Genomic DNA, 25,707 nt, shown 5'->3' with positions numbered 1-25,707 from the left:
TAACTCTCGGAACCAAGATGAGCCTGCATACCTAGTTAAAACTTTATAGGACTTGTGTATTTAGTAGAATTATCGTACATATAATTCTGTACTGGACCACAAGGACCATAAATACCAATTTACAAATCTCTAGAACCATTCTACCAAACGTTGACGCACAGACGGACCAACTGAGAGACAACGGTGCGGTTTCAAGAAAGGCCCCACAGAGGGTCTTAGGATATATAACATTCTGAGCCAATAATAATTGTGAGTCCATTAACAGCTTAACGAAAAAAGAGTTGCTTTTAAGAATAAAAAAATATCTTAAAAATAATTCACATAAAATATTTAGGCCATGATCATAGTTCAAAGTATATATCAATTTAAAAGATTGTAAGAAATTAACACACAATTTGTTCCCTGACAGTTTATCCCAAGGAGTACAACCTGGTTCCCGAGATTGCAATGAAGACCTAAATAGCTCCAGAATGTACATGTAATAGGGTATGACTACGTCTGCTAAAAGTACGCTGCACCTTAGACACATATTCTGCTACGATCTAGCACACGAAACAGACAGAGTCGAGTTTGAGATGAGTATCAGACGTTTCATAATGCACTCAATTGATATGTTACAGGGAAGGTGGGTATGTTAACGCCTCCTCAGTAATTTGCACTTAGACACACATTCTGCTAGGATCTAGTCGTATCAAACAGACAGACTCAGTTTCAAGTCAGTTTCCAGATGTTTCATTCTTAAATCAATTAATATATTACAGGAAAAGTAGGTTTGTCCACGTCTACTCAGAAAGCTGCAGCTGTACACTTTCTGTTTCTTTGCTGCTGTTCTGCTGAGGATCTGGGCGCAGTAAACAGACAGACTCAGTTTGAAGTCAGTATCCAGACATTTCATACTGCACTCAATTGATCTGTTACAGGGAAAGTGGGTATGTCCACGGTTACTCAGAAAGCTGCAGCTGTACACTTCTGTTCTGCTGAGGATCTAGTCCCAATAAATAGACAGACTCAGTTTGAAGTCAGTATCCAGACGTTTCATACTGCACTCGATTGATCTGTTACAGGGAAAGTGGGTATGTCAACGTCTGCTCAGTACTCTACACCTTTAGACCCCTATTCCGCTGAGGATAAAGCCGCGGCAAACAGACAAACTGAGTTTGAGGTGAGTCTTAAGACGTATCATTCTGCACTCAAGATTGAGTGAGTCTTCAGCAATACATTTATTCGTTTTCATAGCGTACTTTCATGTGAATAGTATTCTTTACATTTGTGTAATTAAAAGGAAGGATTGAAAAATAAAACCTTCTAAAATACCAAAAAAGTTCTCAAAATAACCTTAAAACGTAATACGTATTTTTTAATACGACAGTTGAATGTTTTTATTTCATTTATATCTATCTAATATCAAAAATAAGAAAATAACATCCTTTTTAAACATTTTACATTGTAGACACGGGTTTCGGCATCAAAACATCTTCAGTGTACAAGTGGGTGTAAGGAGAGAAAAAGAACCATTAGTTTGAAGGACGGGCCAAAAATAGTGCAGAGTACACAACTTGACCCCAATCTAGGCACATGTATGGTTGGTGTAGTTACAGTTTATAAGATGCATGCAGGGATATTTTAAAGATACAAAAACCCTTTTAGTTTTATAGATAACAGCTCAGAAACTCTACTCTATTGCAAGGCACGATTCTTTTTGCAAATTAAAACTTCAATACTAGTTCTTATCCCAATAAATAGTTTGAGAAATGCTGATGACTTAGTAATAAACAAATCTATGGCTACTTTTACTTTTTTTAATGTGCGTAATTAAATTTTTCGACCAGAATTACTTGATAATATAGAATTTTTTATAAATTTATACAAAAAAATATTTCTAACACTTGAAAAAGAACTAAGTATACTTTTAGGAGCTAAGGTTATTATAGATTTCCTTTCAAAAGGCGTAAATATTATTACTATTAGAGTTTTGCATAGTGGAAATGCGGTAATAAGAGTTAAGTATTAATGAGTATTAATTTTTAGTCGTTTCCTCAGGTCATTCAGGTTTTCCTCAGTGTGATCCTATGAGGATACGCTAATACAGTAATTTTTAACTGTAAATTATACATTAGGTATACACACTCATTTATTTTGTAATAGTTTTAAAAACAAACTAAGGATATGTTGTAGAAGATAGCAGTGTTATAGATTTAACGTTAAAAGGCATAGGTATTACTTTAAGGGTATTGAACAGTGGAAATACGGTAATAAGTATTAATTTTTCGTTCTTTCCTCAGGTTGGGCTGTTCGCTAATCCAGTGTTCTCGAAGGAAGGGAACTACCCCAAGGTCGTGCAGGAGCGAGTCAACCGCAACAGCAAGCTCGAGGGGAGAGCCACTTCGAGGCTACCCCCTTTCACCCCGGAGGAGATACAGTATATAAGAGGTAAATTAGAGACTCATTAGGACTTCATCACTATGGCTGCAATATCAGAGCTGAGTTCCGTAAGATAGTAAATACTCGTATTCTGCGCTCCACCTCCAAAAAATTAATTATTTGTGGAAATTTTTTTTATAAAATTACTCTTATTAAATGTAGGAACTCTAATGTTAAATGATCTAGAGACACAGTACCACCTTTATCTGAGCCAACGAAATATTGAATTAAAAAATACATCGGAGCAATCTTTCCAGCTTAAGTAGAGATGACGACAAATCTTAAACAAAATATCTTTACATAAAGTTGTTCACGGTTGTAAATATAAAATATATCAGTAAAATTAAGTGATTGGACTACCCTAATTATAATATAACTTGTATAGTGTCAAATTCCGGTATGGTGATATACTTATTACCCGTCCCCTAGGTACTACTGCCAGTCTTATCACTCACAGACATAGTACATATTTTTTATAGTTTTCACTGCCTTTATTAATTTTCTTTTCTAAAGTGAAAATAATAAAATAATTTTCATTAATCAGGTTGCATTAATTGTTTAATATAGGTACATATGACTTTTTTGGGCTGAATCATTACTTCACATACTTCATCACTAATAATCCACAAAATATTGGAGCCCCCAGAAGCCAAGATTCCGATACAACTATTCAACAAACGAAGGTAAGGTTGACTTAGTACAACAGCAAATTATGTATCACATTGAACACTATCACACGTAAACCACCCCCTCCTTCTAATCAATTTAAATAATAATGGTTTATCATATGGTTGTGTTAATTGGGTTGAGTCTTACCTTCTTGAATGTCAGCAATGTGTGAAGGAGGGAAATAAAATTTCTGACTGGAAACCTATTACACGGAGTATCCCACAAGGATCTGTACTTGGGCCTCTTTTATTCTCACTTTATACAATCAATGTCACTTCAGTTATAACATATTCAATTTTTTATCTTTACGTCAAGGATTTGCAAGTATATATTCACTGTTTACCAAGTGAACTGGCCACTTTTGTATCATTACTTAACTTGGATATTGAAGCCCATTAACTGTTGGACAATACAACAAGAATTGAAACGAAATGAAAACAAAACGCAAGCAATGATGGTTGATAACTCGAGAATGATAAACCGAATTAATCTTGGCACCGCACTGAAACAAACAACAGTTATGAACTAGATTGCCTAAACAAACTGAAAAATCTCGGACTCACTATGAACACAAATCTCAAATGGACACACCAAGTTACGATAACGTGCAGGAGAGTCTTTGCTAGCATTCATAGTTTGCATAGTTTGTTTTAAATTCTTTCAATCTAAATTGGTCCGTGAATTCACCGACACGAGTGACCGCTACGACGAGTACTGCCATCGACAATGTTGTCACAAACATTCCTGACATCACAGTCTCTGTTTTGAACTCTGCAATCTCTGACCACTTTGCGCAGGGGGCCGTGATCCGTGGGTGCAAACTTGAAAGTTAAAATTCAAAATTTAAAATTGCAAGAGTGATTCGGCCCCAGAACATTCGCCACTTAAACGATGTTTTGGAAGCTGAGCCCTGGCAATTTTTGGATAACTCTGGAAGTGTCGATGACATGTATGCGGCATTCAGTGATAGTTTCAACTATTATCTGGATGTTGCTTGTCCGTTCAGAAGGACCAAAGTCAATCACGCACCTAAAAAAGGCACGTGGTTGACAAAGGGGAATTCTTGTATCTCGAGGAAAAGCTTAAATTCTTTCACAAAATTTTCATTGGAACCCAAAACGAACATTTCAAATTTTTTTTTTTCAGAAATTACCGAAGGATTTATAAAAAAAGTCATACGAGCTGCTAAAGCCTATGATGTTAATAAGGCCTTGGGTAAACTGCGAAAACTTCTCGAAAACAGTTTGGAAAATCATAAAACGACTTTTCTCGTGATACACACCAGATAAAAAACACAAAAGAAATCGCAATTAAAATTGAAGACAAAATTGTTGAAAACCGAGCTCAAGTGGCAGACGAATTTAATAAATACTTCTCTTCCGTGGCTACAGTGGGTTCGGCATTAACTGAACCTCGGTTTCACGGAGGAGATGCTGTTGTATCGGTTGCATCCATGGCCATGGCTCCTGTGTGTGAAGGGGAGGTTGCACGAGTCATACAGGGACTCAACTCAAAAAAATCTTGTGACGCAAACGGGATGTCAGTGTGGCTACTCACACACACTGCTTCAGGCATATATTGAGGACCACTCACAAAATTGATCAACTTTTCTTTTGAAAAAGGAACCTTCCCATCACTTTTGAAGACATCCAAAGTCATTCCGATCTTCAAACAGGACGATCCTTGCCTTGCAAGCAACTATCGTCCAATCTCAATTCTTCCAGTCTTCAGCAAAATTTTTGAAAAAAATTTTCTATGAAAAGCTTGCAAGCTTTCTAGAAAATAACAATATCCTAAATCCGGAACAATTTGGATTTAGGAAAAAACAGATCCACAATAGGACGCGGTGAACAATCTTTTGGACAATGTTGTCGATGGATTGGAAGGACGAGAACATGTGCTCAGTATATTCCTCGACCTATCCAAAGCGTTTGACTGTGTGCATCATGAAACACTTTTGCTCCAGTTGGATAAATGCGGCGTTCGGGGTCTCTCGCACTTATGGCTCACTTTTTACCTCAAGGATCGAGACCAGTGCGTTGAGGTATCGAACGTCGTCTCAAACAAAATTAAAATGACCCATGGTGTCCCTCAGGGCTCCATCCTTGGGCCTCTTTTTGTTCCTAGTTTACGTCTGCAGACTGAATTCAGTGATCCAGCATGGAAAACTGGTTCAGTATGCTGACGACACAACTCTCTGTATCAAAAACAAATCAACTCAAGACCTGGAAATCACATCCTTCATGGAACTGAATGCATGCATTCAGTATTTTGCTGAATTGAACCTGAAAAACAAATCATTCAAAAACAAATGTCATGTGTTTTAACCTCCGACAAAATGATCACGAAGTTCAGCCTGCCGTGTTTGTGGGTGATGTGCTTTTAAAGGAAAACTAACTCCACAAAGTTTCTGGGAATGTTCCTAGACAGAGGACTGACCTGGGCTGATCATGTTGACAATGTAATGTGCTAGAGTGGCCTCAGGCATTATATGCCTTGCGGCACCTGGCAAAGTTCTGTTCCCCCAGAGTTCTGAAAAATGGCATATTTCGGCCTGATTCATCCACACTTTGCGTATGGGAGTGAGACTCTGGGGAGGTTGTGCCAAAAACAAAATGGAAAGAGTTTTCAAGCTCCAAAAAAAAGGCAATCAGAATCATTGCAAATTTAAATTACAGAGAGTCGGGTAGGGAATCTTTCAGGGAGTTGGAATTGCTGACTTTGCCCTGCCTTTATGTTCTGGAGGTGATCATGTACTGCAAATCAAAGTGTGATTTGGTTCGTGGCGGTAGCGTTCACCACTATGAGACGAGAGGCAGGGACAACTTCCGAACTCGGCAATACAGACTGACATTATCACAACATCTCCCTCAACAAGTTGGTGTCAGACTAATAAACAAGCTCCCTGAAAGTGTCAAACTTTCCGCCAATCAACATCAATTCAAAACTCGTCTTAAACGCCTTTTGGTGTCCAAAGCGTTTTATTCTGTCGATGAATTCATGGGTCAGCCGCTGGGATGTCTAAATCTAAATTTAACTTGGATCTGAAGTCAGTTTGAATGTGTTTGAGTGAATGCATGAATTGTAAGTATGAATGTGTTTTGAACGTCTAAGCCTGTGGTTTATCTTACTTACTTCTGACTTTTGCAATACAATGTCCATTGTCAAAATGCAATAAAGACATTGATTTGATTTGATTTGCAACGGTTTACCTTGTACCTTAAATCCAATTTTAAGGTGATACTCATTAAGTTATACTACCACACTTTGAGTACTGACGTGATGAGTGAAATGACCTTTGAGCAATCGACAGACTCCAGCGTGCTCAGAACTACTGTATTGGATTTATTTTTAATCTCAGATATAATGAGGATGTTACACAATATTTTCAGCAATTCACTTATAAAACGTCATCAACTACGTACATTCCACATTTTTTCTATTCAAAAATTAATTACCAAATATCCTGTTTATCTGTCCGACCATTTCAACTTTATCTCCGATATTAGTGAACGACCTACACGAAAAGGATCCACATTACTATCAAATCTAATTCATCGTTCAACAATTTGTAATAAGTCCTTTACTCTTCGGGATTTTCACCTTTAGAACGCTCTCCCCGATGATATCAGATGTATTGAGTACCGTGCTCGCTTCGGGGCGGGGGTTAGGAGCTTGCAGCTGGGGGGCTTCTGGGGATGACAGGTGGTGCTGCTTGTTGCGGCCATGTGGTCAATCGGTGTGTTAGAGTGATTGAATATGTCTTTGCTTCTTGCTTTTCGTTTTGGATTTTTCTTGTATTTATAATAATATTTATTAAGTTTTTCTTTTCGTATTCTAAGTTTAGAATTATTCCAGTATATACATTTTTACTTTAAGATAAGTTTAATTTTGTATGGGTTAATCAGTTTTTTTTTTTTTTTTTTTTAATAAGTTAATAATTTACCACAATTGTATCAAATTATGGTAGATTTATTGTATACAATATGAGGTTAAGTGGTAGAGAGGGCTTGATACCCCAAACTCCGCCTCTTTAATAAAGACATTTTCATTTCATTTCAGTCCCTACCCTCGGGGTTGAGAGGAGTGCTAAACCGGATCAGGACAGAGTACGGAAACCCACCCGTCTTCGTCACCGAGAATGGTAGCAATGATCCCAACGTTTTCAACGACACTACAAGGGTAGAGTATTACCACGTGAGTTTGAATATACATTTTTGGAATAAGATCAATTCAAAATTAGTTGTAAAATAAGATTATTTCATTCACTTCCTGATTGTTATTTAAAATGTAAATGACAATATTTTGTATAATAATTACGGTAAGTGTGATGACTGCTAATTAATAATTAATAATTAGCAGTCACCACACAAACTGACTGCAACCAATTTACCTGGATTTTTTTTATCTGGATTCAACGTTTCACTGTCCTTGATAAAAGATTTTCATATGGCAACTGAGATTCTTCTCCATCTGATGAAAAGACACCCAAGGTAGGTCGGCAAAATATATTTTCACGATAATACTTAAAAGTGTGATTAATTACGAAGGCATTAAGACAAGAATAATAGTAAAAAGAGGGTTTTAAGTTTTCGATTGTTATATATTACAAGTGTATAAACCGCACAATTATCAAGGACTTGATAGGGCCTTATTGAATTTATGCGGCTCTAGTGGACGGAGTCCAAATTGTACCTATAATATTGATATTGTAATACTATTTTAATATGTGACGACAATGGGTGTGAATATCCAAAATTATAGTATACTCACTCAGTATCAAAACGGATCAGATATTTGTAATAAACCAATGCGGAGTCACAATATGGTTTTAAGAAGTTCATCTCGCATGAACCAATAATAACGAAAGGGCCCATTCCCTCCTTCCCTTGTATTTCCGCCATCTTGTTTTAGCCAGCCGTGACGATTACCATTGGTTAGTCCCCTCTGGTCAGTCGTAGGTGGTTAGTAAACGAGTGAAGACGTATTGTGACCTGTATTCCGTATTTTAGTTTTAATGATTGGTGTTTTGTGTAGTTTTGTATTAAGTGCATGTTTATAGAGTTAGTGAAGTTGACGAACAACATGTAGGTTGTGATTCCTGACTTAGGCGTGCCACAACGCTTTGGTAAGTCAAAGTCAAAATTTCTTTATTGCCATAATAACATAAGTACATGCATTGGCTTGCGTCAAAGTAATATAACTAAAAACTACTAGCAATCTATGTATAGCACTCTAATACAGAACGTACTCTATTTGATATGACCTTTAATATTACTCTTCTATAGAATAAAAAACAATTTTCAATTAGAAATGACTTGAGCTTTCTTTTAAAAATAGTTTAGATCCAAGTTAGATTGAAGGTAAAGGTCTGAGAAAAGCCTTTAATGAATCTCGAGTAATATGAGCACATTCCCAGAAACCTAGAAAGTTGTTTTAAATTCTTAGGTGTTGGGTAGGAGTCGATAGGTTTTACTTCTGTCAGGATTTAGACTGATTTTACCATTATGAAATATGTGACCCAGGAATTCTATTCTAGGAGATGCCACAACCATTTTTTCAGGGAGAGCGTTAAACAATGATATGGCACTGTAATAGGTGTGATGCTTAAAGAAGGAAGTGGTATGATAAGGAATATTCAGTTTTTGTTTGTTTCGCAGGTTATATCCAGATTGAGGGACAAGAGATTGAAAAATACCATGGTTCTGCTTAAAAAACATCAAAGTGTAAAAAATGTAAACACAAGGAAATGTCAGAACTTCAAGCTTTTTAAAAACAGATTTAAAAGACTCTCTTTGACGAATGCCAGAAACAATTCGCATTGCCCTCTTCTGCAAGACAAAGATACAATGCGTATTGCATCTCTCGGAACCCCAGATGGTTTACCGCAATAAGAAAGGAAAGGAAAAATAAGTGCATAATATGTTGTAAGTAGAACATCAGTGTTTACAAAATGAGAAAGCCTACGCAGTACAAATATTCCAGAACTTATCCTCTGCGCCACGTCGCTTATATGACAGGAAAAAAACTTAAATTTCTGTCAATATATAAGCCCAAAAACTTAACGCTTTGTTCAGAAAAGACTTCTACATCATCAACCCAAACACTAAGGTCATCATTATGTTTTCTTGTGATAGCAAAATTCAAGTAATGTGGTTTTATTAGTGTTGATAACTAATCCATTTTCTTGGAACCATTGCACTATCCGGTTAGATTCTACAAAGGTTTTGACCTCCATGATTTCACGACATTGGCTCTCTATCACAATTGATGTGTCGTCCGCAAACAAGCACAAGTGGGCATCTGAGATATACATCTTCTAAGATCATTAATATATAAAATAAACAAAAGAGGACCCAGAATGGAACCCTGGGGTACACCCGCCTTAACAGTTTGCACATCAGAATGCCAATGCTTTAAAGTGTTTTCCATCCACAAAAGGCAATTCTACAACTTGTCGGACGTTCTTTCAAGTAAGAAGAAAACCACTGATTTGCGACACCACGTATACCAATGCTCTCAAGCTTCTTTAGTAGATGTTCATGAGGAACCATGTCGAATGCCTTTCGCAAATCGAAAAATACACCAGAAGCAGACTTGCCTCTATCCAGAGCCTTGATGACTTTATCAATGAAAGTAAACATAGCATTGACAGTTGACCCCCCTTTGACAAATCCAAACTGGTTGCTGAACAAAATGTTATTTTGAATCAGAAAAGACCATAATCTACTTTTAAAGCTGCCTTTTCAAAAACCTTAGAGAACGTTGAAACAATGGAGATCGGTCTAAAGTTATCGAGATCATCAACTTTTCCTCTTTTGTGCAATGGCTTTACGATAGCTAGTTTTAACACATCTGGAAAAGATTCCACTTTCAGAAGAACAGTTAACGAGATGCACAAGTGGTTCAGCGCAAGGGATTCCCAACATGACTTAAGCAGTTTAGATGACATGTTGTCATAGCCTGAGGATGGCTTTGCTTTTAAAGATTTTATAATGTCTGACATTTCCTTCCTACAAACAGGAGTAAAAAATAAAGAATAGGTGTTATAGCAAGGAAGATAATCTGAAAAAACTCCCCCAGTAGAAGTGAAACCATTATGGGAAACATTTATAAAGAAATTATTAATAATATTTGAGACCTGCTTTGGATCACTCAAATCAAGGCCCTCTTCATCCTTAATGGTTTGAGGAACGAAGCATTGGTGCTTTTTCTTTCCCCTATTTTCGTTCACTATATCCTATACAGTTTTTTGCTTTATTTGAAGAGTTCTGGATCTCCTCTAGCACTTTGGCTGATTTTGCAATTCTAATTTTAGACTTGTATTGCCGTTTTAATGATAAATAATGCTGTCTTCTCACATCAGAAGAATCCAAATCCTCTAGTCAAGTGATACCACTGGATGACCTCATCACGGAAGTTTCAGTTTGATCAACACTTAGAGACACTTTACCTTTAGAGACATTCTTAGGAATTCTAATTTTCTTCTCAGGAAATACTTGATCAAAATAATACGATATGGATGATCCAAAAATACGCATTTTATCGTCCATTTTATCTGCCTCATAGACCGTAGACCAAGTTTCTCTCATAAGTAAATACCTGAAAATACGGGATATTATCCTCCGAGAATGATCGCCTAAGTAAAAACCTGGGGTGGTTAGTGTTCCCAGGAAGTGATAACTTAACAATTACCACCTGAGCATGGTGATCAGACAATGCCGTGATTAAAACAGAGGCATTACAAGTGGCATCAGGAAGATCAGTGTAGACATGGTCTATCAAAGACCTGAGCTTTTAAAATTCTCTAGTGTATGATATGATTTTATTTCCCAACCCATGAGAGGTCATCATGTTCAACAAGTTGTCAGCTTTAATATCAGAAACAGATAAATCGACATTAAAATCACCTACAACAATTGTTTTACCCTCTGAACTCATCACTTTTGCAAGACAATCCGATAGACGTGCATAAAAAAATGTCGTGCTCCTGCATTGAGGAAGAAAATGGCTGTGGTTTATAAGCAGCGACAATAAGGAGGGTTTGATTGTTACCAAACTGAAACCTTGCTGCAGCAAGTTCACACTTACCCTCTAGACAGTAACGTTGATACATATATGACATCAGATTTTATAGAAGGTTTACTAAATATACAAACCCTCCTTTTTGAAGAGATTTACGACAGAAAGCTGTGATTGCCATTAAAACCTTGCAAAGATGTTACTTCAAACTGATAATCTCTTAAATGGTATTCAGATTAAACAAACAATATCTGGATCTTCGGAATCAATAAATATTTGAAAACTGTCTATTTTTCCAGAGAGACCCTGCACGTTGTGATGGAATTATCTTAAGATTGCGAGGGTTGATCGATTATTATCTACACAGTTACCCGAAACATCGCCTCTAAAAAGAACTATTGGCAGTGGGAGGCACAACAGGGGTTTAGATTGGGCCGTTTTAGATAAAACAGTTTTATCACTGACCAAAATACTTTCATTAATGTCCAAGTTTGCATCAACAGTGAGAGAAACCCCTGAATCCGGTCACCAATTTCAGTAAAAACACTTCAAAAACAACTTCCCCAGCTGGTAGTTCCCTGTTTTTTTAAGATGTCTTCCATCCTTTGCTAGATGATGCCTCTTTACCCAACCATTAGCCTCAACAATAACAACATCAAAATTATTGCACATCAGTTTCACTTGTTCATTAAAGTCAAAGAGAGCTCTGTATGTTAAATCAGATCTTATTAATAAGCTGTTAACAAAAAACCATGGTATTGTGGAAATGAGTTTTTGTGGTGAACAACAGGTCAGCCAGGTCGTGGAGAACCTCCCTCTTACCATGGCCGCCGTTGTAACCCGCCCGTCCTCTATACCACATTTTGAGATTATTCGTTCCAACATGGAAATATATTACTGAAAGATTATAGTTGGTATACTTCAATAGTTTCTCCTTTATATCTTTTATTTTACCACCAGGGCAACATTCCACCATAGCACCTCTCGTACAACTTGAAATACTAGCATATCGGATCATAGAGTCACCTATCAATAACAGATTGTTTACATTAGAACAACCACTTTCACTATTTATAGTGTCACTGTCAGAACTGCCAGTTTGATAACAATTATTACAAGGTAAGTCAACAGTTTCTTCAAGAGCAATTGAACCATTTTTCTCAGACCCACTTTAAGTTTTGTCCTTACACTTAAATTTTACATTTTCAATTTTTACATTCAATTTTACAAATTTTACATGGGTAAGATTTGTTTATTTTAACCTAGTTTGTAATTATGTATTAGGTTAGTTCTTTACCTGAAGAAGAGATCAGATTGCAGATCTCGAAACGCAGTGTTACTGATTTCTTGTTTCACTGAACGATGGCAAATGTCCGGAAAAAATCCTGTTTCCTTCACTACTAAATAGATGTTTTCCACACTACTGATGGTATCTCATAAGTATTACAGCCATGTTAAATGCAACCCACATTTACATTTACTTTGCGTCTGTTATTATGTGGCATCCCCTTAAAAGGAGTTGAAGAATTACTGATGATGTAAAATATATTCTTGTTTACTCTCAAAATAAGGGCCGTATTTCCGTTTCTAGTTTGGGCCTCAAAAGTCATACTGCTTCTATCTGTTTCACCACACTCATATTGGCCAAGAACAAGCCGTGGATAAACTAATAATGAGTAATAACCAACAAGAAATTCATTATTAGAACTTTATTTGATACATATTGATTTTGCAGTTAGATGTAACAACAGTTGCTTAAATTGGATGTCTAAATATCATAGCTAACTACACTAGAGTATGAAAATATAAATGCCTAAAATTGTATGATTTAAAATTATTTTTCTTCCATAAACCGAAACGTTTTCATTTCCAATTGTCCATGAATTATCATTTCATAGTAAATTCACCAATAGAATTTAAAGGCCAATTTTAGATCAAAGAACTCCACTTTCAATCCTGTAGGATTTGGTGATAACGGAAAATCATGAATTCGGACCTTACGGACAGTACGCATAAGTATTCGGTATTTTAGGAATATTTGGGATTTTAGACTTCGCTGAAGACGGAATGTTTATTTTTAGACCCTGGCGGAATATTTACTTTTCACTGGTGGCGTAATATTTTCCCACCCAACTGCACGATTGGGTTATGTTATTAAATAAATAGTAAATAACATTTATCTTAATTACAGTAAAACGGGATGGTTACAGAATTACGTAGAAGAAATGCTGAAAGCTGTCCACACTGATGGCTGCAATGTTATTGGATACACGGTGTGGTCGCTTATGGACAATTTTGAGTGGTTCGATGGATACACGTGAGTAACATTGGTTCTTTGTTTGAGTTTGCTTATTGACTGTGGATCACCTTTAAGGATAGTAACATTTGGAACATTTTACATCGTTATTATATGGTACAAAATAGAACGTTTCGTAGATTGAAATCCACTCTCTTCCTCACGGGTACTCGTAAGTAAAAAGTAAGAGACAAAGCTTAATCAGCTGTTACATAAATAAGGAGATGTCATGACTGACTCACTGAATCATCAACGCCCAACAAAATCTATGAAAGGTAAAGACATGAAATTTGGTAGATATTTTATCTTGTGCCCTAAAGACGCACTAAGAAAGGATTTTTGTAAACGACCTCAGTGCTCTGCCTCATTTCTGCATAAAATTGCCTAAATTCCAATACTTAATGCTATGCATCAAACAAAGATTATTAATTTAAAGAAAGTACCTAACTAAATGTAATCAAGTTTTTACATAAAAGCTATTATATGAAAACACAGTCATATGTTTAATTAATTAATTTAATTGTAGCATTGTAAACGTATTTCTTTACATTTATAGTATTTAAAGAGTAAGCTTAAAGGTAAGAACACTTATTATTTCTTTAATCTGGTGTTGAGAATAGAAAATAATATACTTTTTTAGTAAAAATAAGCTGTTAACCATAAAATTGTGAAAATATTTAGTGTTTGAAGAGTTGTATAATGCAGGTATCGAAAACAAAGTAACTTTACTACAAATTTAAAGACTGTTATAAAACCTGTTTTAGTTGTTCTTTTCTCAGACCTACTTATGTATATATTGTCTTGATCGGGACAGCAAAGCAAGCTCAACAATGCGTCTGAAATACAATAATCCATTCGAACAAGAAGCGCTCTTAGACGTCAAAACCTAGCATAAAATTGTTATTACATCATAATATTATAGTAATATCATGGAAAAATGAAGAAAATTCAAGTTAACTCATAGTTACTTATAAAAACTCACTCTGCGACTTCAGGGCTCCGAAACACTCCTTTAACTGAACTTAAATCTAAAATTGAATTGAATATTTTTTCAGTGACAATCACCTATCTCAGGATTTTTTAGATTGCCATTTACAATAAATATACATAACTATAAATAATATATATTTTTATATATATAATTTTTTCAATAAACATTGAATCACAAAAAGTACTTGCTCCGCCGGGATTTATATATATATATATATATTATATAATATATTAATAATATATTATTTATATATATATTATATATATATATATATATATATATATATATATATTAATCCACAGAAGGCACATCTGGAATGTGAGAGCTTTCGATTGATATCAAATACAGCTTTCTAACCAATCAAACTGCGATTAATCCAATTTTGCAGCGTACATAGAATTGCTCAACAGCATCCTATGTTTTAAACTTCTGATTCATTGATTAATTTAAAACTATTATTATTTTATGGACAAGAAAATCGTGTATGCCTGTATAGATTTACCTGAATACTAACTCATGTATTTTATTTCTTAGAACAAAGTTTGGAATTTGGCGAGTGGATTTTAACAATACGAAGAGACCCAGAACAAAGAAGCTGTCGGTACACTACTTCCAGCAATTTGCCAAAACCAGACAACTACCGAGTATACCATTCACTATATAATATTATAAATTAGTTTTTTTTATATTTCAATAAAATCTTTCTGTTTTTTTTTTATATCATTATTTGTTCCTTTTAGTTTGTATTGTATAGCACAATAAAATAGCTTTGATAAATGTATATATATAAATAATTAAGATTTACGGTTGGTAATCGGTTTACGGTTGGAATATTTTCTTTTCTAAGACCTTGACCATGATGATTTCGTTTCTGAAGACAGAACAATGTTTAAAAAGTGTACTACCCCACTCCATTTTGAGTAATGATAGGACTTTCGGAGCAGGATCTTGTAAACATGTGAAACTTTATATTACGTACACTGTTATTACTGTACGTTATTACTAGAAGTAAATGACATTTATTTGTTTGTAACAAAATTAATTATCTGAAGAATAATTTTAATTCGTTGAAGATGTAACTCGAGTAAAAAAATTTAAATATAACTGTTTAAACTTTTACTTTCAGTCATTTTTATTATAGCCTATTACAAAATTGCCTTCTTCTCCTACTTTAAATCCTTGAATTCCATCGTAGAGTAACCTCAGATTTTTGTGGCGTAATTTTACCTCAGACCCAGTAGCATAAGGTAATGATTAATCTATCAACCGTATCGTTTTTAAGTAAATCTATGCTTTATTATGTATTTTAAATAAGCATGTACGCATGTATATATCTACATTAAAATGTTTATATACCAGTTTGAATGTATATCTAGGTTTAAAATCATAGCAGTTATCGTCATTACTCGTATAACAAACTTATAAACTTTAAATTTGTATGACTTAAATTTGTGTGATCATGAATTCTAACTTTATACCGGAAACTTTTAAAAGTATTAAACATACAAGTTTTCCACTTTCTCTTTTTCAATTTTTTTCTGTTTTAAACTATCATACATAATAACTGAGCGTTATATTTAATTCATGAACGCTTTTCAGTTCATGACGGTTTTACCAAATAAATACTAATATCACTTACTAAAACTATCTTGAAAAACGAAATTTTGTTAAAGTAGATCATCTATTTCAACAATCCAAACGGTCGCTACGGCTTAAAATGTAAAATATTTATCAGAGATCAAAATATTTAAATTATCGCGTTTGATAGTTACTAAAATAATCCGTTTTTGATTTGAATCGTGTAGTATCTGGAATGACATATTTTTTTAAATACGTAAGGAAACTAAATTGAATGTTTTTATTGGATATAATTGATAATTAACTTGGCTTAACCATTACTACCACGAGTATCTTGTACTTTTAAGAATAAATTATTTACTAGTATAAATTATCCTAATACTCGATAACATATTAACATGTGTTTAATATATATATTGTTAAAATTAATATATTATGAGATTGGTACAATGCGTAGGTTGGTAATCCAACCCTTTTTTACAAATTTAAAACAAATATTTTATAATTTGGCACCTCTTTTCACTCATCATCTGCACAGTAGTAGTGACAGAATTATACTGCTAAGATAACGAATCATGGTTATCGGTCAGCCGAATTGGAAGATCGTAGTGATAAGCGCTCCTTGTGATAGCGCAGTGTGCGTGTTTAGCTTGCCTGCGCGTTCCGACATGTATTGTTGAGACCCTACTCGTTCTATAATATTGCTGCTGATATAGAATATTCTATTAATATTGATTGCTTTTTTTATAAAATTTTCTCTTAATGGTGCGCTTTAAGTGCAAGGAAGTACTATCCAATCCGTCTGAGTTGGCTAGGTGTGCTGATTGTAGTGCTGAGTTCCATCCTGGATGCTGTCGAATCCGAACTATAATCAAGCTTAGAGCTTTAATTTCTAGTGGTGTGTAGTGGTACTGTTAGTAATGTAAAAAGGACTAGTCTTCTGTAGGGTGTAAGTCTCACTCTGAGGATGCGTCCGTGATGAACATACATAAAGACCATCCAGAAACAGATAGCAGAAGACAACAAGATGTTCAAGACAAGCTCCAATAGTCTTGAACAAATCATGACAAAAGTTCAGAACTCTCTTGCATTAGTAATGACTAGACTGGCTATGGTGGAGGATGAGAACGTCAAATTGAAAAAAAGAGTGTGAAGGGTTAAGAAAGGAGAATGATGCCATGCACATCAGACTGCAGGATGCTGAGTGGCGTGTAACCGACCTCGACTAATACTCAAAGATGGACAACTTAGAGGTTCGTGGCGTCCCGCAGACAAGAGGAGAGAACGTTTACGCGGTACTGGAGTCAGTGGCGAGAGTAATTGGAGTTCTCCTTCAAATGCCCCGATGAAAGAAAACTATATCAACGTTTTCACCCATCCATCTTGGTCCGGTTCATCCTACGATCCGTGAGAGCTGTCCGAGTGTGGACTGGTACATGACCATTTGTTATACAGACTGTTTGCTTATGACATACGATTTACCTGCCACTATCTATTAAAGTAGACGAAACATTTCATGTGTTTATTGTCATGTACACACAGTGACGACTTGGCTGAATGGGTAAAAGATTTTAGTTTTTCTAAAAAATCACTTTTACGAATCTAACGCACATATTGAACTTGGTGAATGTGTTTACAAGGGGTCGGTACTACGTGAAGAAATAAAATAATGAATATGAATTTCTAAATATCTAATTAATAATTAGTTCAGATATTGATACCCATGAAATTATTAACACGTTAAAATGCAACAGTTATTGATGAGCCCAGAGTCAATCAAAACGATAGGGATTTAACTTTATTCAAACAACATTTTTATTGTGTTCAAAAATCTAGTAAAGCAATTTAATTAGGACAAATAAAAATTGTTAAAGCTATCACACAAGTGTTGCAAAATAATGTTCATATTTCTGAATATTGAGGTGTCACGTTCTGACAGAATCTAATCTACTGCTGCTGTATATCGAGGCCAAGCAATCTAAACGACAATACGGAGCCTAAGATCTTAAACCTACGAGTATTGCAACTGTTCTGCAGAACGAGTGGGCAGTAAAGATTAGCTGTAATCCACGGTCTAAGGGAGACCCGTGGATAGTATTAACAATTAACAAGTAGGTAGACTAATATTCTGTTAATCTACTTACTTGTTAATTGTGTTAGATAATCGTCAGAGAGTGGACTCACTGAAATGGAGTCTCTAACACACGAGTAAGTTTACTAATGAATACTTTTAGGTATATTATAAAATCGTAATGAAACTTCATTATAGGAACAATATATTTCTAATCAAAAACATATAAAGAAATTATTATCTACCACAATGTTATGTTATTATTTATATTCTTTTTGGTAGGAAATGTTATTTATCACAGGAGGGCAATATATTTATAACTTTAAAAGAGAGGGCAATATATTCATAACTTTAAAAGAGCATTTACTATGCTGTATTATTAGTGGTCAATCTGATACTTGCTCGTTTCTATAAATATTCGGAAGTTCTCATTGACTAACTGCTTTAATATCGAGAAAAAGTAATCGTAGAAATGTCTTTTTTGTTCATGCTGCTTACACTAACACTAATAATAATAACAACGTCATTAACCAATATTACTTTTTTGTAACATTATTTTAAAGTACTCGTATTTTTAAATTATTTTTGTTTTCGAGTATTTATTACATTATAATTCACAAAATGTAAATGATGAATGTCATAATTTACATAATGCACACCTAACTTATCATGATTTAACAGCCATCACGTTGGGTGTTAGCACTTATGATATGATTAAATGTATTTCGAAATTAATAGAATAATAATACACTTTAGTGTGATAATTTATAATTTAATTTTTATGTATTCATAGTGTTAGTCATATATTTCCTATAAGGAGTTTAATTATGGTTGCAGTGGTCTACCTTTAAGGATATGGGGGAGTGGTCCACAAGTCATCAAAACTCAAAATACTATTTAGAAGATAAAATATTGAGATATTGCCGTTTACAACACGAGAAACTAAAGTTATTGTTTTCGGTTTGCAATCAATTATTATGAACGAGGCGAAGCTGACGTACGATTAAGCTTATAAAGATATTTTTGCTCGGTTTTATCACACGGGAAACAAAATTAAAAACTATACGTTTTACTTAATTATTATTACATAATAATTTAAATGGTAATACTTTAAAAGTTATATAAAAAAGTTGATTTTTTCCATTTAGTTATAAAGAATTAGAGCGGTTGAGGTAGTTTCTATAAAATGGAATCAAAAGTGACAATGCTGGTGTTGATTTTGCAGTTGTTCAAGGAAGCACTTTGGGGCCTCTAATTTTCTTAATTTATATCAATAATGTCTTGAAATTAAATGTCAAAGGAAACATATTTTTGTTTGCTGATGACACAGCTGTTGTCTCTGCCGGCTGCACGTGGGACGAAGTTTTGGAACATGCTTCGGAAGATTTATCAAAAATTAACATGTAGTTTGACCATAACTCTCTTACAGTTAATGTTAGTAAAACGTAATATTTGCCCATCGACGTAATATTTACGATCGGCTTGATTTGCCCATCGTAAAAAGAAATCTGGCTTTCGAACTTCGATGATGCATTCCTGCGGTGATCCGATGTCGAAGGTGTGTTGGTGTGAAGCAATTGCGCGTGTGGACCAGTACAAATATTTGGGTGTTATCATTGATCATAAACTCTCCTGGGGCTCACACGCACAGAGTTTGAATAAAGCCTTAAGGAAACTTATATATGCATTTTCAGAGCTTGTTCAGGTTTTCACGGTGGTTCAGTGCGGGACTGTGTACTTTGCCTACGTGCAGTCGGTATTACAATACGGTATACTAGCATGGGGCGGTGCTTCCGCTGCCATCTTGGAACCACTGGCGATCACACAGAGAGCAATAGTTAAAACTATTTTAAAAAAGAGCTATAGATTTCCTATTTTACTACTTTTTGTGGAATTTCCTGTGCTTAATATAAGACAGCTTTTTATCAAAATATTGTTATTATTCATAAGAAGTAATAAAGAAACGGTTTTTACTGAAACTCGTCATTTTATGCAACAAGGCTCAAAGATAATTACGGTTATTGCATTCCTAGATTAATTCATAGTTCTGAAATTAGTAATTCATTTTATCTGGCCCAAATACTGTATCGAAATTTACCTAACGAAATTAAAGAAGCAGACAGTGACAGCGTCATTGTGTATAAGCGGAAGGTGACAGCATGGTTACTCCGTGTTGGATGGCGGGCTGCAGAGGCGCTGTTGTTATCACCTTATACCTAAATTACCAGACCAAAGCTCTGTTAACGAATTGTTGTATGACTTTTTGTTATTAATTTAATCTTTGCATAAAACTTGGCACCTGTTAATTTCAATTTCATTAATGTAGCAATTAATTTTCATACGTGCTTTTGTTTGTTAGACAAGTTGTTTGTATTAGTTTAGTTATAATCCTTTCTTTTCAAAGTTGTTAGTATTTTAGGTTATACTTTTAAAGAAGTTTTATTTTTATTCTGTCATTAATATAGCTTTTATGTAATGGTATGTAAATATAAGAAAGAACTCTTCCCAGCACTCTGACCTGTAGTATTGCTGGGAATTTTCCATAAGAATAAGCTTTGTTTTTCTTGTATATACTAAGTATGTGGAATAAAGTGATTTGATTTGATTAGAAGATACAATAACAAAAGTTAAGGTTAGCGCACTGAAAGAAACTTTAAGGTGAGGCGCACAACCAACTGACTTTTCAGATCTGTGTGATTAGATAGTGAAAAATAAAATCACTTTACGGACAAATCGTGTATCTGAAACAGCTGTTATTTTTTCACTATGATAAAAAGAATTTTTTTTTAACGAACACTTCATTACCAGATAGTCTATGCATGATCATGGCGTTAACTAGTGATTTAATTAAAATACTTCCATTCTTCATAGGCACCGCCAGACAATTTACTTGTTTTATTTACTGGTTGGTCTTCTAGTAATAAAATTTATTTATCTTAACAAACAGCCATAAATCAAGTTTTGTTTACGATTGATTGATATGCAGTACTTACTAATAGCAATTATCTCTGGAGATAAGTCACGTTGTTGGGCAAACAAAGCTTTTAAAAACCGAAAGCTCTTTTATTGCTGCAATGGATTACAGGTTAATAGTGTTTTTACGATGATAAAGATAACGCCGTCTAGAAATAAATGTCACTGACGTTTGAATATTTCTTCTGTCTATGTTCGTGTGTTAATAATGGTTCATCAGGATGGCTCACTCATGGCTGGTTTATACTTATACTGGGTACAGAAAACCAAATCTGGGCACATTTATTGATGTCTAGGAGTGACACATCACTAACCGAAAATGTCATGATTTTTGGGGTACAAGGGTTGATCGATAGGTCTAGTCTATTGATAAAGATTAATATTTTGTTGGTAAGGCTCCCTAAATGTTAAAGGTAGTTGCTAGTCTGGAGGTAAATGTGTTGTTCCCCTGCCCGGTTTGGCTGGAGAGGCTGGTACAGAGCTGGTTTCCTCTTCTTCGAAGGTGACATGACTCAGATATAGTGAGCACTATCTCTCCTCAAGGATCTCAACAGGAGGAGGCACCTACCCCCAAACTTACCCGTCCTGCATATTCCCTGGAAGCAAGCGCAGAAGTCCTTTTAGAACTAAGAACAATAGAGGTTCCTCAGCTTTTTGTTTTATGGACAGAATATAACAAAAGTTGGTTCTATGCAGTTTTAACCTATCTCAAACATTTAATCTTAAGCAGTGTTTAACAAAAGAACAAAAATATTAATAATGGCTTAAATTCTTATTTTATGGAGGTAACTTTAATATTTGGAAAAAATTGTTGACGGGGTATTAGACAAATTTACGACAATAGATATTTACAATATTTAGTTACAATTCTTACGGTGCTCTTTGAAAATTGAAGATTTTAGAACATTAAAGACTTATTTCAGAAAGAAAAGCAATCCCAGCAGACCATGTTGTAGTAATCCAGTTCTCTGGAGCGGCATCGTGGTAGTCCTGTTGGTCGTTGTAGCGGTTGCAGTATTTTACATCACGGTTAGTAACCTGTATAATGTTTGCAGTATGATGTTCTTAAAGAGAGATCAAAGTTGTATTCATTAAAATTTAAAATATTATTCGTATATTATGATTTCGCTATATTTAAAAAAAAGTCTTAAGTGAGAATACATTATAGTAAAACATTAGGGATACTTTAACAATCGTTTTGTTATTTTTAATTATTTTAAGATTATAGGATCCATAAAACTGCCTGTTGTAATGCAAGGTCAATCAAAAGAACAACGCAACTAAACCATAGTAGTTTAACCATTGTGCCTCTTGTGTTTGTTTATTTTATGCGTGATTGATTGGAATTTAATGGTTTTAATATAGTAGTATAAAACTAGTTAGTACAAGAGGAGTGAAATAAAGTAGATTAAGGTTAATTAAGTAATATTTATTTTTAACAATTCGAATTCTAGCTTAACGAACTTGCATCATATTATGTTATTATAAATGGACCGCAGATTCAGATAAAGAATATCCTTTTCTTGCAAAAGCTACGACGTTTGTATAATCCACACTTGAAGTACATTTTGATGTGGTTTAAATCACGAATAAGGAAATTTGAGTACAGACGGTAATAAATTGTTGCTGATTTCGCATTGAATTAATATATAAAATAGTACTTAGTAAGGAGAATATATTATGATTAATCTTGGAAAACTCTTGATATTAATAGTAATTTTAAATGTATCTAAATATCCAACAAAGTCATAAAAATAACTCATTTTAAAATTCTATATGAATTTCTTTGAATTAAAATGCACGATTTAATAAAGATATTCCAACTAATTTTGAGTTCATTGCAATATTTTACAATTACCCAAAACAAAGATCACGTTTTAATTGGTAATAAATTAATTACATTTTTTTCGTAAATTTCTCCCTCCTAATTGTTTCCTGTTGTAATTCTTCCCTTGAGCGCTCGTTCTAAAAACATTGAGCATGTTCTAAAAGAAAAGAATTACAAAACTGTCATAAACTATACTATTTCTCTTGAACTATAACATTTGTGTCTAATTATACATACGGTTTAGCTAAACAATATGATTTTAAATGTTTGAAAATATAAAACTATGACTTGCCAACAGAAAGTAGAGTTCTTGTCAGAAAGTACCACCTCTTCAGCTGATATGATCTTAAGGACTTTTCCCCCGGGATTCCAGTTCGGCTGTGCCACATCTGCTTATCAAATTGAAGGCGCATGGAATGAGGATGGTAAGTGTACGAGTAGTTATGAGTAGAACAAGACAGGCAATAATAAGATAAGCTGCAAATTCAGAATCAGTTTATGTTTGCTGGAAGTTAAATAACAATGGTTAAAGTTGGAACTACCTGTTGTTCTTTAACTGTTGTTCCAACTTGTAGAAACATCTCAAACGTTCTGTCAATTAGTACTAACTTTTATATCAATGTAACACTATGTATACAAAATCGGCTCTTTGCATTTGTCCCCATTTAGGCACTAACGAAAATTTTCACTTAACGTTACAGAATATGGACCCGAGATCTTTAAACCACTCTCAGTTCTAAAGTTTTTGTGTATGCTATGTGGTGTGGCTTGTGGAAACAACTATCCCAACTTTTATTACAATCGTTTGCTTTGTATCTCAAACTGTTTTTGAGATGTTAATCTGTAAATCACATAAGAATGTCCTAATAAGTAGCAAAATAAGATCAAACTTCTTAAAAATAAAATTTTTCTTTTAAATATTTATTTTATATACTAAGTTCATTGGCCAGCTTTATACGCTATTATTTGTTTCCGTATACAAGAGGTGATATCCTACATTTCTAAAATACACTGTATTAATATTTTAATCTTCACTAAATCTACTTACCTTCTCCGACTGAGTTGGATATTTATTACATCAAGGTTCAATTTAGAGAGCATTGTTTTACATCTCAATAAAGGAATCGGATGGCCAAAAACCTTACTTTTATCAAAACAATTTTTTATATAAATTATTATTCTCCATTTTCTATACTTCCAAAAAATACCCCATTTATATAATTACGATACACAGAAGTAGTTTTATGGCAATTTTAAAACCATGTTGTCAAACATTATTACTTTTCATCGCCTACCACAGTTCAGCGGCGCTCCATTTATTTCATATGGTATAAGTTGTCTATGAAGTTTTTTTGTGCTTACTCTATGGATCTACTGCTCTTTCACTGTACCTTGCTTCAATTCTTTCAACTTCTCGTAGAATCATCAAAACATATTTTTCTTTTTTGTGTAAAGGCTCAAAAATACTATTCCAAACAGAAACCAATACGACCAACAGAAGATCCAGCTGTAGTGACACGACCTTTCCCCTATAAGAACACCTCTCATATAAATTGTATAGTTAACGTGCATCAAAACGAGTTTCATTTTCTTTTTAGTGGATTGTTTTTGAATATTCAGACAATAGAATACAATAAGTGTTAGTTTTGTCGTATATAGTTACAATAAATTATACAAATATTTAAAAAAATCAAAACATTTTGTATGCTTATTAACTATATCTTTTACATGAGACGTCTCCCATAGTTCTATGATTAAAATCAAGGTCGTAAAAGTACGTGCAGTTTAATATTGTTCTTATGGGACAACAATTAATATGGCCGTCTACTGTACTAAAACAAAACTCTTGAATCTCCTGGCTACCACATCTAGGATAACTTGATGAAGTATGTGGTCTTTAAAAACACCTGCAGCTCTTGTGGTTATCGTGTAATATCTTGTAAATTTTATCCTGCGCTTAATTTCAAATAATATTTCCTCTTGATATTTCAAAGGTCAGTCTAGTAATCTTCCACTACAGGAAAACTATGGTACACGGGTAGTTGTGTTCTTTCTCAAATTTGTACTTCTAAAACAGATTCATCACTATTCCTTAGTCATCTCGATACTTTATGTACTTCGCTGCATGCTTACCATTCAATATAAGCATTCCTCTTACAACAGTCTTATAAACAACTGGTTATTGTCTCTTTTATAGGTCATTATGTGTGTTAACCCTCATTGCCATCAAACATCTGCTACCATAATAACGTTTTGTTACCCTCCCATCAACATTAACGCGCAATCGATTGCTTTGTTATAGAGAATTCCTCTATCGATTTTACGAAAACCTATATTGCGTGTTTATAAAGTTCACATTGACTCTAAGTTCCTGAATTATTATTTATGTTGGTAAAAACAAGGAAATATTGTCAGGAATAGTCAAATTATTGACTCGCGTGATTGATTGCTATAAATTTCAAAATCAACATATCGAAGTCTACCCTTCACAATACAAATGTACAAGGCAAAATAAAATCGAAACCAAAAATAAAATCGCCCTATAAGACACCATGGGCTACACGGCAAATGTTGTGGATTGACTTTTCTACTTGATATCTAATAGATTTAACGGCCTATCTGTTATCATTAGCTCCATGTCTTGAAAATAATGAGTTTACATTTTCATATTAGAGTAGTAATTTTTTAGTTGCATAATAGGATTTACAGCTTATTAACTTATTAATAATACATTGATATCTTTTTATTGTTAGATTATTGTTAGTTATTTATGAAGTTGGAGACTAACATGTAAAACTTCTGCCACAAAAAAATCGTGTAAAGGATGATGGTAATTGATTGTTATTAGATAAATATAT

At 34.1% G+C, this 25,707-nt stretch overlaps 1 protein-coding gene across 1 annotated transcript in view; it reads left to right on the top strand.

Annotated features, from left to right (window-relative positions):
* The window catches only part of LOC124355701 (myrosinase 1-like), a 48,995-nt gene that overhangs the window by 7,129 nt on the left and 16,159 nt on the right, over window positions 1-25,707 (top strand). Inside the window, exons 6-10 of the mRNA XM_046806859.1 lie at window positions 1,065-1,162; window positions 2,283-2,430; window positions 18,149-18,185; window positions 21,945-22,050; window positions 23,148-23,274. Coding sequence (XP_046662815.1) covers window positions 1,065-1,162; window positions 2,283-2,430; window positions 18,149-18,185; window positions 21,945-22,050; window positions 23,148-23,274 — 516 coding nt within the window. The remainder of the gene's footprint in view (window positions 1-1,064; window positions 1,163-2,282; window positions 2,431-18,148; window positions 18,186-21,944; window positions 22,051-23,147; window positions 23,275-25,707) is intronic.

Source organism: Homalodisca vitripennis, chromosome 2 (genome assembly GCF_021130785.1).
Source record: "Homalodisca vitripennis isolate AUS2020 chromosome 2, UT_GWSS_2.1, whole genome shotgun sequence".
NCBI classification, from domain to species: Eukaryota; Metazoa; Arthropoda; class Insecta; order Hemiptera; family Cicadellidae; genus Homalodisca; species Homalodisca vitripennis.
Note: the sequence above shows the minus strand (reverse complement) of the source record. Positions and strands in the feature narration are given on the sequence as shown.